This window comes from Grammomys surdaster, unplaced genomic scaffold (assembly GCF_004785775.1).
Source record: "Grammomys surdaster isolate TR1022 unplaced genomic scaffold, NIH_TR_1.0 146, whole genome shotgun sequence".
NCBI classification, from domain to species: Eukaryota; Metazoa; Chordata; class Mammalia; order Rodentia; family Muridae; genus Grammomys; species Grammomys surdaster.
The window spans coordinates 13,383,019-13,396,781 of NW_021604604.1; the positions used below are offsets into that span (position 1 = coordinate 13,383,019).

The window sequence follows — 13,763 nt, forward strand, 5'->3', positions numbered from 1 at the left end:
GGGAGAGGGGGAGAGGGGGAGAGAGACACCTTGGAACAGTCATCCCTAAATGAGATATCTCCATCAAATTCCTCCTCACAGGGCTCAGGGAACCCTGTAGAAAAGAATGTAAGAGCCAGAGGATGGAGGACACCAAGAAAACAAGGCCCTCTAAATCAACATGAGCAAAGCACATACAAAGACTGACGCAGAATGCACAGGGCCTGGCCGGCACAGCTGTGCACCATGTCCTTTACTGACATATTATGACTTCTAGATAGGTCTGTATGGAATTCCAAAACGTGTGAATGAGTAGGTCCATTCCTTGGGCCTTCTCTTGGGTTCTTTTCCTTCTGTTTCTTTTGTGCAATTCTTATGTGTTATTTTTGTTTTCCCTTATTATATTTCATTATATCCTATTGTATGTTATTTGTTATTGTAACTTAGAAGCTTGTTTTCTAATGAGAGATAGAAGGGGAGCAGATCTGGATAGGAGAGGAAGTGAGAGGAGTAGAGGGAAAAGAAACTGTAATCAGTTTTTATTAAATGGGAAAAAATCTACTGTCAATAAAAGGAAGAAAAAAGAAATTGTATTTAATATTCAAAATCCACATACATAGTCACCAAACACTTGCATGAAACTCTACCTGTTTTCAGCCTTGAATAGATCTAAGAACTCGAAAGTCTTAAGAGCAACCTCTAAGTTTAAATTCCAGGGAGAGACAATCAGAAGGCCTCAGGCTTTGGGAAGGCTTAAAGGCTTGGCTTTATAGTACTCCCACTTTACTGAACCTCAGTCACTGAACCTGCAAAACATTCTTTCACTCCAAATATGTTGTTTAATTTCTTTATCCTAATTGCTAAACCACAGTGTATCCTAAATGAATAAAAAATAAGATCATAAATAAGTTTGGAAATTTATCCCTTAAAGAATTAGTTATCAGAAAGAAAGAAACAAAGGTACATCAGAGAATTAGTTTTGCTGATAGAAAGAAAAAAAACAAAGAAAGAAAGATATAGGAGTGAGTTTTTTGACACTACTAGACTTTTTTTTCTTCTGTGTCTATATGGTTATTTTAGTGAACAGGGAACTAGAAATAAATCCGTATTTAAAATATTATGCCCCAAGCAGATATATAAGATACAGCAGCAAACTGATGTGGCTCTAATACAACCTCTTTGGTTGTCAATAATCCAACTTTGGTTGCTTTTTAAAAATACCTTGGCCCAAATGAAGATCTGCCTTTAAAACACTGATAAAATGTGCTAATTACAAAGAACTGATTATTTCACATAGAAACACTTAGTATCTGTGCAACTAGTCCCCTTTTCTAAAGATCTGCCAGTTTCTCACCAGGGCCCTCGTTTTCCTTTCCTGACAAACTTAAGAGACAGCAGAAGTCCCTATCTGGTTCACCGTACACAGGCAATGCTCTGCTCCAGGAGGCAGGAGACTTTGTTTGTGAGGTCATTTCCATAGCTTATGAGTTTCTCCACAGTAAAGACCAGGTACCCCCCTGGCCCATTGTAGAGGCTGTTTCCTAGGCAATGGTTCACACCCTAACCCTAAGTCTTCGGCTTCTGAAGAAAAGATGGTCATGACCGATCTAAAAGAATCAGGTGATTTGTAGCATCAGGATCAAATGTTCACACTGACAGTTACTCTGGTCTCTTTGGACTCTAAAGAGCCTATCAACAATGTCTGGAGAAGGAGGAAGTTCTTTATTAAGTACAAAGAGAGAAGAAATAAAATCCATCAGCAGCTGGGTAACACCTAGATGCATCAAACAGCTTACACACTATGCTCACTGGCTCAGCCTATGCCACATTGTAAATTAAAAAACAAACAAACACAAACAAACAGGTTCCCCTTTTGGGTCTTTACATTCTCTAGCTACTAATCCTGTGTTCCTCAGGTGTGCAGTGGCCAAAGCAGCTAATGAGGCCACTGGGTTGAAAAAGCTAAACTACTTCCCTTCCACATTCCAATCAGATGCCTGGGTTTCTAAAATGCAAGGGGTGCAAGGTGAGAACCAACCTTAACATTGCTTACCTGGTTCTTTTATCCTAAGAAAGTTCAATCTCAATCAGTAAGTGTTGAGATGAGCTTTACAGACTGTAGATATCAGAATACTGAATAAAGATATTGCTTTGGCATTATCTCATCTCAGAATGGGAGGTCTGAGCACAAGTTCATAGTTGGAACATAAACTCCATTATATTTCTCTATCACCATACAGAAAGAGAATGAAAAAATCAGTCATCATAATGTTGTGCAGGAGACTGAGCATTTCCTGAAAGTTTACAGGGGAACAATATTGTTTTATGGCTCTTTGCCCGAGACTTTACAATATGAATGTTCTGAGACGAAAAACATTGATAGCTCAGTTATAATGAGGTTCCATTATATTTGATGTGAATGTGTGGTCAGTTTCAAGTACTATGAAACTACAAAATATTTAGGTTGTCATCCTTGTTCCAAATTATTCTCACAATTAAAGTGTGTGACAGTTGAAAAGCTCTTCTTATCCATATTTTCTTGTTGAGAAATTTTGGCAAGGCAATCGAGACTTGGAAGAAACTGGCATAAACCAAAGTAGAATTTAACTCAGCAGAAGTCTGGGCTAGATCAAATAAAGGATCTTAGCCACACTGGGCTGAAGAGACTCTAGAGACTACCATACCAAAGCAAGCATCCCTGATGGCCAAAATAATACAAGAGAAGTTATTTCCATTTAAAAATAAAACCTGTGCCCATAGAACAACTGTGTCTTTGTATTAAGAAAAAAAATAACCTCTAAGTTCCTATGAAGAAAACTAAATTGATGGTAATGCCAATCAATCAAATAAAAAGATTTGTGTCTCCAATCCAAAAGGTTAGAGGTCCCCAAGACACCAGAAGTTGGTAAAAAAAAAAAATGCATTCCAAATGTTTTAATAATTGAGAAGAGGAAGACATACCACGCATCAAGCAGATGTGAGCAACTTCTCAACATCTAAACAAACATGAAAGACGAGGAGGAACTAGGAGTTCATAAAATATAGACGTGGTGTGAAAAGAAAGAATTCTGGTAGATAGGCGTATGAATAAACAGAAAAACAAATTTATTATTAGGAGATTACTTTGAGATAGAATTGTCCACACCAAATAGCACTCGTAATCCTCGGGCTCCTCATAGGCTAATGTGCTATCTCTAGAAGCTAACACTGTGCAAAGATGATCTACTAGATAATGCAAGTCCTGAGGAAAGATGCTACTAACGTGGACTTAGTGAATAACTGCAGTTGGAGGCCTCCTGGTGACAATTTTGAGAACGCAAACACAGCTGCAGCATAGTCAAATATAGCTGGCCAAGACAATGGCGTCCATAAAGTTAATCACTCTGAAATATGCTACCCGTATGTTCAACCCAAAAACTCAACACCCCTTCTGTAATACAAGACATCAAAATAGAGATTTGTGCACAGAAATATGTAGCTGTTACAGAGCTGATAGAGGTATTTTGATTCTTCTCTCTCAAAAATGCAACTGTGAGGACTATATCAGACATGGATATAACCCCTTTTGAGATTCAGGGATGGGTCATAAACCACATGGGCTTCAGAGAAGAGGAAAGTAAAAGATATGTACAAGGAAAAGATAATAAAGGCATCAAGAAAACTTTAAAAAAAAAATGAACTTTTGTATCCCCACTGAGTCTAGGCTGAAGTACAAAGTAAGCAAAGAGTAAAATAAATAAGCAGAAAATGTAATTATATACCAATCTCCACCAAATGCTTTCCTTTTAATGTTGTACATATTACCCCTGTCTTCTATTTTTCTCCTAGAAATTTCAAGGACAAATCCAAACGTCAGTCTGCAACCCAGTGCATGTTTTGGTTGTCTAACAGCCAGTATCTTACTTCAGCTCCAGAAAGACAAATGAGCAGAGTTCTGCATGTGTTTAGCTTGGTTTACACCAATGAGTTCTTAGGGGCTCATAGACTCATCAATCTCTTGTAATGTTCATTTTTGTCAAATGCCCAGCTTAAGTGCTAGATTCCCATCACAACATTCGAAATTTCAAGAACTGCACTCAGCATCAACTACAAGCTGTGGCCTGATGATATATATAGTTCTCATAAAATAATGCCAGCACCAAAGAACACAACACAAGGAACTCAGTCAGGCCAACATCGTGTCTAAAAACATGGAATTAAAAAAAAAAAAAAACAGTCAGGACTTACTGCCATGATCCTCACATGACTGTGAGGAGTCTTTGCCCAGCCTACTCAAATGTATGTGTGTGGCACTGCAGCTCCAGCACTGCAGCCCCACTAAGGGGCAAAGAAGTCACTATACTGATAAGGGCCTGGCTATTTACTCACTAATATAGAATGGAATTGTCAGAATACATTTTCTTTTTCTTTTCTTTTCTTTCTTTCTTTCTTTTTTTTTTTGAAAAGTAATCTGTGGTCTATAACTAAATGTATGTTTTGTCACAATTTCATAAGTTTTCTACCCAAAGATCATTAAATGGAAGATATCTCAAGGAATCTGAAGTATTCTGATCAATAAAGTGGAATCTTATAAATATACATTTACATGCACGCACTCACTTTATATCTACTGACCACTGCCAAGTAGATAAAGTTTTTGCCTCTTTTAGCCCTCAGGATCAACTTAGTCTCTTTGTATCAGACAACTAAGGCCTAACTTTGTTTTGACAGAAAAAGATAAGGAAAACCAAAGATAGATTTCATTGAGAGAGGGTGGAAAAGACCATTTTAAAACTTAATGAACTCAAGGAAACATATAAAGGTTAAATGGTTTAGGGTAAAAATCATAGGATGTTGGACTTAGCATAGAAATTAAAATACATAGGAATATATATATATATATATATATATATATATATATATATATATATATATTGTATAGCATGTAAAAGAGTTTTAAACTGTCTAAAGTTATGTCCAATAAATCAGCTAAAGTTCACTGCATTCTGAATACTAGGTAAAATTCATTGGGAAAATTTTCTGTCCTAAATAAGCCTGAAAATAGAGATCAAAAAATGCAGCTCCTGGAGTAAGCAAACATGGCTTCCAGGGTTACGTCAGAGAGAGATGCTATGTCACTGAAGAGACACACTTCTTTAACTACTGAGACTTAAAATCAAAACATTACACATATCTCATTTTTAAAGCACTGATACTCAAAAAGGAATCTGGGTCAACTGGCCATCCAGATGGGCAATTCCTACCCTGATGCTGACCTAAAGGAAGTACAGATTATTTCAACTAATCTGACCTTAAGGCTACATATGCATGAAAGAACAGTACAGAATCAACTAAAATGATGTGTTACAATTTATTCTAAACATACTCTAAATCTGTGTAAGGTTTTAGAAAAAAAAAAGCTGTATCTAATATTTTACTACTGTGTTTGCTGAGACTTTTGTTAACTGAGATAATTAAAATTAAACCCAAATCTGAATTTGTATTCATATGCCATTCCAAAAGCCATGGGATTACATATTTATTATCATTATATTTTAAATTGTCAGCTGATTTGAAAATATTACTCTCTGGATCTGAAGAACATAGAACGTAATATACAATCTGCAGTTCATAAAAGAGAATGTTCATAAACCTCTGGGTTAGCACTAAAAAACGTGTAAATCTCCGACATGCTCACAGAAGGCATTTCAGCCACAGAAGTGGAATCATATTTCTATAGAAATAGTTGGAGTAATCACTTTCTGTCATGATTGAGGACAAACGGGAAGAGAGGAGCTGTTCAAACCCTCCCTAAATGTTCTCCTCTGTCTTTTACAAGTCCTTTAGGAGGAGTGTGCGGCTCACACTAAATGAAAAAGACATTCCCAGGAGGAGGAGGAGGCTGCTATCCCTTCACATCTGGATTCAGAGCAGGAAGATATTGGATAGCACAATTAAGCAGTGATGATGCTAAAGGGGAATAATTATTTTACAATTACCTGTGAGCACCACATTTACTGCTCTAATTAGTTTTTGTTTCCCACAAAGGTTTTTCCAAACGCGCAGCTCCATTCCTCTTAGGTTCAGCAAGAGCTTTTTCTTAAGGAAAGCATAAAAATGCATTTTCTGCAAGGCTACACAAGTGGCACAGCACCGGCGGTGGCTTCATTATATGACTGGATACTTCTGCGACAGTGGAGACAGACAGGGTTGCTCGAGAACTCCGAGGTGCTAACGAACCGGAAACCATTAGTATTTTCTAAAGCCTTCCTTTCTGTAGTTTTGTAAACCAAACACTGTGATCAGAACTACCTAGCTCTTTGTGATGACATAATCTATACCTTGCCTGAAGAAACAAAACCTTCCAACAATAAAATTCTAAGTTTGAAATAATGACTTTCTAAACTGGGGTGAAGTTCAAAATTGGAAGTAAACTACAGCAATGACTTATTAATTTAGCTCCTTAAAACATGCTGAACATATAACATTTTTCTATTTAAATGCTAATAAGGGATGCTTATGTATTGTTGTTGAACATTTACGTGTGGTTCATTTTTGTTTGTTTTTTAAAAATCCTCGTAATGACCTCAGATTCCTGTTATAAACACTCCCTTCATTTCTGCACAGTATTTGTACTTAACATGTGCTGGCTGTTTGCACAGTCACGTGTAACAGATTTAGCATATCATAACATTACCTGTTTTGTGGGAGCTGAATGGGTGTTAACTTGAAAGGAACAAAATAATACACACACACACACACACACAGCTAAAAAGAAATTAAAAGTTTGGTGATTTATATAAAATAAAAAGACTGTATTCTTCAAAAGCCAAATAGTATTATTATAGCTGTTAGGGGAGGAAAACACACTCCAAGGAAGAAAAACTCATCCCATGAAATCTTAATTACTAGGTGGGTATCTGAAAATCCTATCTCCTTTTTATCTTGTCTTTCAGGGCTCTTGTTTTCCTAGTTCACTGCATCTCATCAACAGATGCTAGAGCAATCTCAATCCAGCACATTACAATTAAATAGCAAGACTTAATAATTAAACTAATACCTCTGCCCAGATCAAAGATAACATTCGCATTCCTGAAAAGCTATGTGGCAAGAGCTTTTAGTCTCAGAAGGCAGACTCAAGCAAGTACTGTTAACTGAAAAGCCCACCACAACATGCTCTGAAAGTCTTCATTAAAGAGCTGTCTACATGCACAGTTCTTCCTGCAGAGTTTCATCTTAGCCTCCTTTCATGATCCTTAAGGAACTGGGGAATAAATGTCCATTATCTTTTCATTTTCCACAATAAACTTTAAAAACCATACAAAAGGTGGGGAGAAAGTCCCAAAATGCTTTTAATCTTCACCTTGCTGGTAAACTTTAAAAAGTTTAAATTAATATATATTCTCATTAGTCAATTGGTTAATAAACACGCACAGTAATCTGAGTTTGAATCAGAAACAGGAGTATATATAGCGATCCTGAACAGGTGACACATTACTCTTATATGACGCATTTTTTGGTTTGTAAGGATCTCCTGTACAACAGGAACAGTACCTAACCTTTAGACCTACCATGATGATTAGAGATCATATAAATCAAGCATTGTGGTACACAGTAGCCATGCAACTGACTAAACACGAATTTTCACTTTTACAGAAACAATAATGACTTTGCCTCCTGGGGCCAGGCCTATAGCCCTGTAAGAGTTTTTTAATCTATAAAATGAGGACAAATGAGATGGTCTCAAAATCTGTTTTAACCTTACCAAAGATGATCTGAGGAGCACCTTCCAGTTAATTCACATACAGCTAAGTTTTTTTTTTTTTTGGCCTGTTATCAACAAGCAGATGAATTCCCAAGTTTATGGCTTATTTTCTTTAAGGCTACTTACTGAATATGAAGAATATATAAGATTTCATTTTATCAGTAACTTCTTAGCCTTCTAACTCTGCAAATCTGATGCTATTAATATGATATGCAAATCTGATTGATATTAATAATTTTCAAGCTACATTTTCACCTGTAGTTTCTTATTTCTAAGCCTTTATATATTGGTCCTGTCTTTAAAAAGCCAAAGATAAGAGACTCTAAATGTGTCACTAATGAGGTAAAGCAAAGAGGAAACATTCCCATTCTCAACGAAAACCAAATGCCCCAGTTTTAAACAGAATTTAAAAATCAGTTCCTATTTTCATTATGCTTTGCTATGAATAGTTTATAGTAACATACAAAAATAAAAATCTAACAGCCAATATTATTTAAAATGCTTATTTCTTTTTACAGTTTTGTTACTGAATGTTTAAAATCCCCAAACTTCGAAGCATATGTTATAGCAATTCTATATCATTACCGAGCCTTAAATGATCTGGGCTCTTTAAACACTGGATGGCTCATGGGGCCATCAAGCGTAATAATTCATCTCAAAAGCTATTTGTTCATCTGCCTGGAGGACTCAAACATATTACATCTTGCAAACTTATCTAATATATTCCTGTGGGAAAACGCCATTGAGAAAATATGTTCTGCTTTAGAAAATCAACACCAGAAAAGCCCCTATGCTTTATTTAAACTCCTTTTATGAACAGGCCAATATCTAGCAGACAGCATTTTAGACCACATGGTACTACACCACCCATGACAACAAGTCCCCCAAACAATAAATCCACCCAGTTATCTTCTTCAGAGTCCAAATATGGCTATAAAATACACCGCCTAGGTGGATTTCAAGCATTTTAGAAGTTATGATCTCATTCATACACCTCTAGCCCCCAAACACAATCTCTAACATGACTTAATGACACACTCTTGTGGAAAATATGTCTCAGTGTTCTCAGGACTGTGGGGATATACAATCTTGGAAACAAGAACGGTATCATTTGCAACTGTTCTTTTTCTTACTCATTTAAGCAATAGCTGACAAACACTGAAAACAATCTGGGATTGATTCCAAAGGCTATCGTTTGGAAATCATGAACTGTTGGAAGGAAAGTGGGGTAGAAGTCATATTAAGATTCATATTTTAAAACACAACCCCAAAACTCCATGGCTGAGATACAAAGGTTCCTTTCAGAGCTAAGAGTCTGACCAAGCCACATTCATCTACCGAATGAAAAGGAGGAATTAAATTTTTATAATCCATAATTTAATTGACAAGAGACTACATCTTTCAGAGGCCATTAATGCTTTAAATTCATAGAGCATTCACTAGTTAGATATATTATGTCACTTATGTCGCAGGTGACCATAAATTCAAAATCATTAATTCCACGCCCTGATTCACCCCTGACAGTCCAGCACATCACAAACCACCTATCAGACAAAACCAGAGAAAAACAGTGAAAATTTGCAATGTAACTCAAGTGCAGATAGGACCCGAGAGTGTGTGTGTGTATGTGCGTGTGTGTGTGTGTGTATAAGATAAGATTTGGATTTTAAGAGGAGGGCAGGATAGAGATCTCTTAAAACCATCATGAGAATATTACTAACCAAGACTAATTTTTCAGAGGAAAGTGCCAAAAGCGGATTCGATATTTTAATTTGTTTTCTGATTAACTCTGAGACAGTGAACCTGACTGTGTCCACTCAAGTTAGCAGCCCTAATATCGACTGAAAAGACAATACATATTTAACAGATTCTGTCATCCTTATCTCCCACTTGATTTTTTTTTTTAATTCTAGGGCGTTAATAATTGGCCACTGTGGAGTTTCTCAAGATTCTCAAGTCATAATACTTAACATACCAGAAAAAGAATTTAGTATTACAGGGGAAAGTTAGCTGCCAGGGAAACGGATCATAAAGCCTGGAATAGCCCAAGTATTTGGAAGAGTATCATAGGGTGCCAGAAAGCATATGGATGTTAAGGCTCACAGTGGAGACAGCAGGAAAAATTTGTACATCATTTAACCAACGGTAGCATCCTCCCCCACTAAATCTGATACATCATCGAATGTCTCACTTGACAAGAGAATTATATACATCCCATGTCTCAAGAGGACACAGACTTTCTCATCTTGCTCTGGCAATCCTATTTCTATCTAGGGTTTCTTTACATAACATGCCAGAAATACAAGCGGATCCCACTGAGATCCCTGAGCTTAAAAGAGAAACTTCCCTACGAGGACAGAGCAGCCAGATAAAAAATTACACATAGTTTCCTTTCCTCGCGGATCCCAGCCCTCTACTTGTCTCAATAACCGCTCGATCCTAGTTTGGCGACACGTAAAACCACCAGAATCACATTAATTATTAAATCACAGACTACCTATCAGACAAAATCATCCCGATTACGTAAAAATTACCTCTAATTTCCGCACGAGAGTACACCTGGCTAGTTTTAAGGGTGTGTAATTATCCTCTTTCTCTCTCTCTCTCTCTCTCTCTTGCTCGTCCTCCTCTCTCCCATCTCAGGAATGAGTGCGAAAGCCGGGGCTGTTCCGCCGGGCCACCCCACATTTCTAAAGGCACGAGCATGCAAGGCAGCACGCGCCCGCCCCGCCCCGCCCCGGACCCCGCACCCTGCGCCCCTCCGGCCGGTCCGCCCGCAGGACGCCGCGCCCAGCTTGGGGGCCCCGGGACGCCGCGCGACCTCTCGCAGGTCCTGTCCCGCCAGCCCCGCGCCGCCCCGGCGCGCCCCGGGGGAAAGCTGGCAGCTCACCCCGCTCGCCCGCTCGCCCCGCTCGGCCCTGCGCCGTCCCAGCCGCGTCCTCTGAAGAGAAGACGCGGAGGGGAGGCTGGCGACCGCTGCCTCTGAGGAGACGACGCCCCACTCGCGGCCGCGCGGCCCCTCGGGCCCTCGGCCACTCACATTCTGTCCGCGACGAGCAGGCGGCCCTCGACCATCATGTCCGGGAGGAAATCCAGCTTGAAGGCAGAAGTCATGTTCTCGGCGCACGCAGCGGCGGCGGCAGCGGAGGCGGCGGCGGCAGCGGCGGCGGCGGGGGGCTGTGCGCGCGTCCGAGCGGCCGCGGGCGGCGCGAGACAGGCAGGGACAGGTGCGCGCGGCCTCCCCGGGCGGCCGCCGAAGCGGGCACTTGTCACATTCTCTCCCTCGCGCGCTCCACCAATCCCCTCCGCGAGCCGGCGCCGGGGCGGCCTGGCTGCCGAGCGCCAGGTGCGGCGGGCGGGGGCGGAGCTCCCGGGGCGGCCGCTCCACGCTTAACCCCTGCGGGCCCGCCCGGCCCGCCCGCCCCGGCCTCTGCGCACGGCCCCAGGAGCCCGGCGCGCCGAGGTGCGGTCGCCCCTGGCCCGCTCGCCGCCGGGTTCCCACGGCCACTCAGAGAGCGAAACGACTGGGGACCGGCATCGCGCGCGACCTCCGTTTCCCCCCTCCCACCTGGGGGTGATTTTGGCCGGCTGCCCTTGGGGTGCTGCCCTGTATCTGCTCGAGAGGAAGTAACTGTCTTTGGGCGCAATGGCCACTGGACGACAACCGTGCAGCCTTCGGTATCTACTTCAACACCGAGAAAGGAAAGGGCCTTAAAATAAGGAACTGTCACAAATGCCATTCCCTTAAAAAAAAAAAAAGTGGATCGCAAAATTGCCATTTCCTATTATTTAACAGGACCAGTAAAAGCCAATCCTGTAACTTCGGGTCACACTTAGGATTTGTGGGAAGGGGTACTAAGAGAGAAAAGTGAATAGATGCTTAGGCAAAAGTTTTCAAGAAAAGTAGTTTATAATGTGGCTTATTGTCCTTGTTGTTTGGCTATTTGGGTGAAAGCAAACTTTTCAGTGTAGTCGCATGTATGTTTAATTTTCTGTTCTAAGTCAACAACATAAATGGCATGCCAGAAACTTTATAGTTTACTTTTTGTGGCAAAACCTTTTTATTCTATCTTCAAATGACATGTTTTGAACTTTGAGGTAATAAATTTGTATATACTTAAGAATGTGTATGTGTACATAGAGGCATATATACACATATTAATACTGACATAGGATATATATTACAATTTATGGTTTTCTTTGAATTTTTATGTCTATTCTGTTGTTATTCTAAAGAAAACCAGAATATTGTATTAAGGAGCTGGGTTTTTCCTCACAAATGAAGGCATGCCTGGATTATGGTAGCTAAATGGTTAAATAACTAAGTAAACAATAAATTTATCAGACACGATATAAAGAAAAGATTCACATTTTCCTCCAATCTGTTGTGTGACAGTGGGACCTTCCATTGGGGATTATAAGACAAAATAGTGACGTGTCAATTTTAAATTCAGATAAGGCGGTGAATAATATGGAGTAACAGGCCCATGCTACTCAGTTAAATCCACACAAACAAATTCAATTAACTAGAATGTCCTTCTTCAACTGACTTTTAGCCTCCTAACTGCAAGGTAGTTAAGATGGAAGAGTTGAATAACTTTCCATTTTAAATATTGCCTTTCTGGAGGAGTCAGGTCCCAGTTTATAATCACTTGACAGACAATGCATCAAAAGTGAATTATTAGATCAAAACCATACCCAAGCATTTCCTCCTAATTCTAATCTGTTTTTACTCCTTACCAAGCCGTTACCAACTACTTTTGAAATTATCTTACTGAAGCAGTTAGCTGGACAACTGAAGACAAATCTTGACAATTCTTGACTATTATACACTATTTACATAAATCCTGAATGCATAGAGTGAATTGGCCAGATAGTAAATTTGAGACAAAATGAACAGAGCCGGACTCCAAAACAAACATGACCACACCAAAAAGCATCAGCTACAGAATAAAGCTCCGTATGGACCAATGTTCTATAAGGCAGAAATGCTTCATCGACATACACACTTGTAAAATATTTATTTTCTCTTTAATTGCATGTGAATTAGTTAGAGGAAGCTGTAGGGAAGCCCTCTTACTGACTTAAGCCTTCTCAGCAGTTTGTTAAATTCTAGCCTCAAATCCCTTGAGGCAATAGTGGATTCAAAGCAGCTTTTAATCATACTATAAGGAGGGTGAAGGAGAATGTAAGTAGGTCATAGGGAGAGAATTACAAGTGCATAGGTTATTGCCTTATTTAACAACTACTGTGTAGCATGCTTTTCAAAGCACATTTGCTTTTGCCATTTGAAGTTAGAAGCAAAACGAGGGTCAAAAATAAAAGAGAACCACACTACATGGAATAGGGTGATGTGAACCAAGAAAAGCTTACAGAGTGTAGCTGGGTTTAAACACTGGCTAGCAAGTACACAGATAATGGTGCGGCTGCATAGACACCTGATGGAGAAGCAGCAGGGGAGGCAAACTGCGCCCTCCCCCACCCGACAGGTATTCATAAGTCGTCCAATGACAGCGTTTATTTCTAATGTCTGTTCAGCTTCTATAATCACACCACATGCACGATGTCCACTTCTGAACATCAACTTAAACATAAAAAAATAAAAATACACAGCCAAAGAGCTTTGGATGAAAAGCTTCAATTTCTCTTTTGACCGCTTTGGCCAAAAGGGGAAAAAACACCCCCAGAAGAACTCAACAAAGCTCCTTTTTGAATCTCCATACAGCAGTAAGCCATCAGGTATCATGTTTTGGCAGTTAAAATTAACTGGCAGATAGCTTCACTGGGCCACAATTGAACACTCGGGTTCAATGAAGAGCGATTTTTAAAGCCAAGGATCTTATCGAGAGCAATGAAAGGGGACGAGGACATTAACGGGGTCTCTCTCTGGTGGACATGAACTAGTTGGTGGCACCACCTTGTGCAGACATCCCTGGGGACCAGGCACAGGAACAATGAAGTTTCCTTGTAGTTTTAGCTCCGTTGGAAGAAAACCTTAAGCTCGACTCTGCCCCATCCCCCTACCTCCCTTAATTGTCTC

The 13,763-nt window shown here is 39.9% G+C and overlaps 1 protein-coding gene across 8 annotated transcripts in view; it reads right to left on the reverse strand.

The window, feature by feature from the left end:
* Window positions 1-13,763, reverse strand: part of Celf2 (CUGBP Elav-like family member 2) — a 500,527-nt gene that overhangs the window by 288,353 nt on the left and 198,411 nt on the right. For 2 of the 8 annotated variants that reach the window (XM_028764801.1, XM_028764799.1), the window contains exon 1: window positions 10,764-11,025. The exons of the other annotated variants lie outside the window; for them this stretch is intronic. In XM_028764801.1, coding sequence (XP_028620634.1) covers window positions 10,764-10,837 — 74 coding nt within the window. In that variant the 5' untranslated portion in view covers window positions 10,838-11,025. Of the gene's footprint in view, window positions 1-10,763; window positions 11,026-13,763 lie in introns of those variants that run through there. 8 annotated transcript variants of the gene reach the window in all.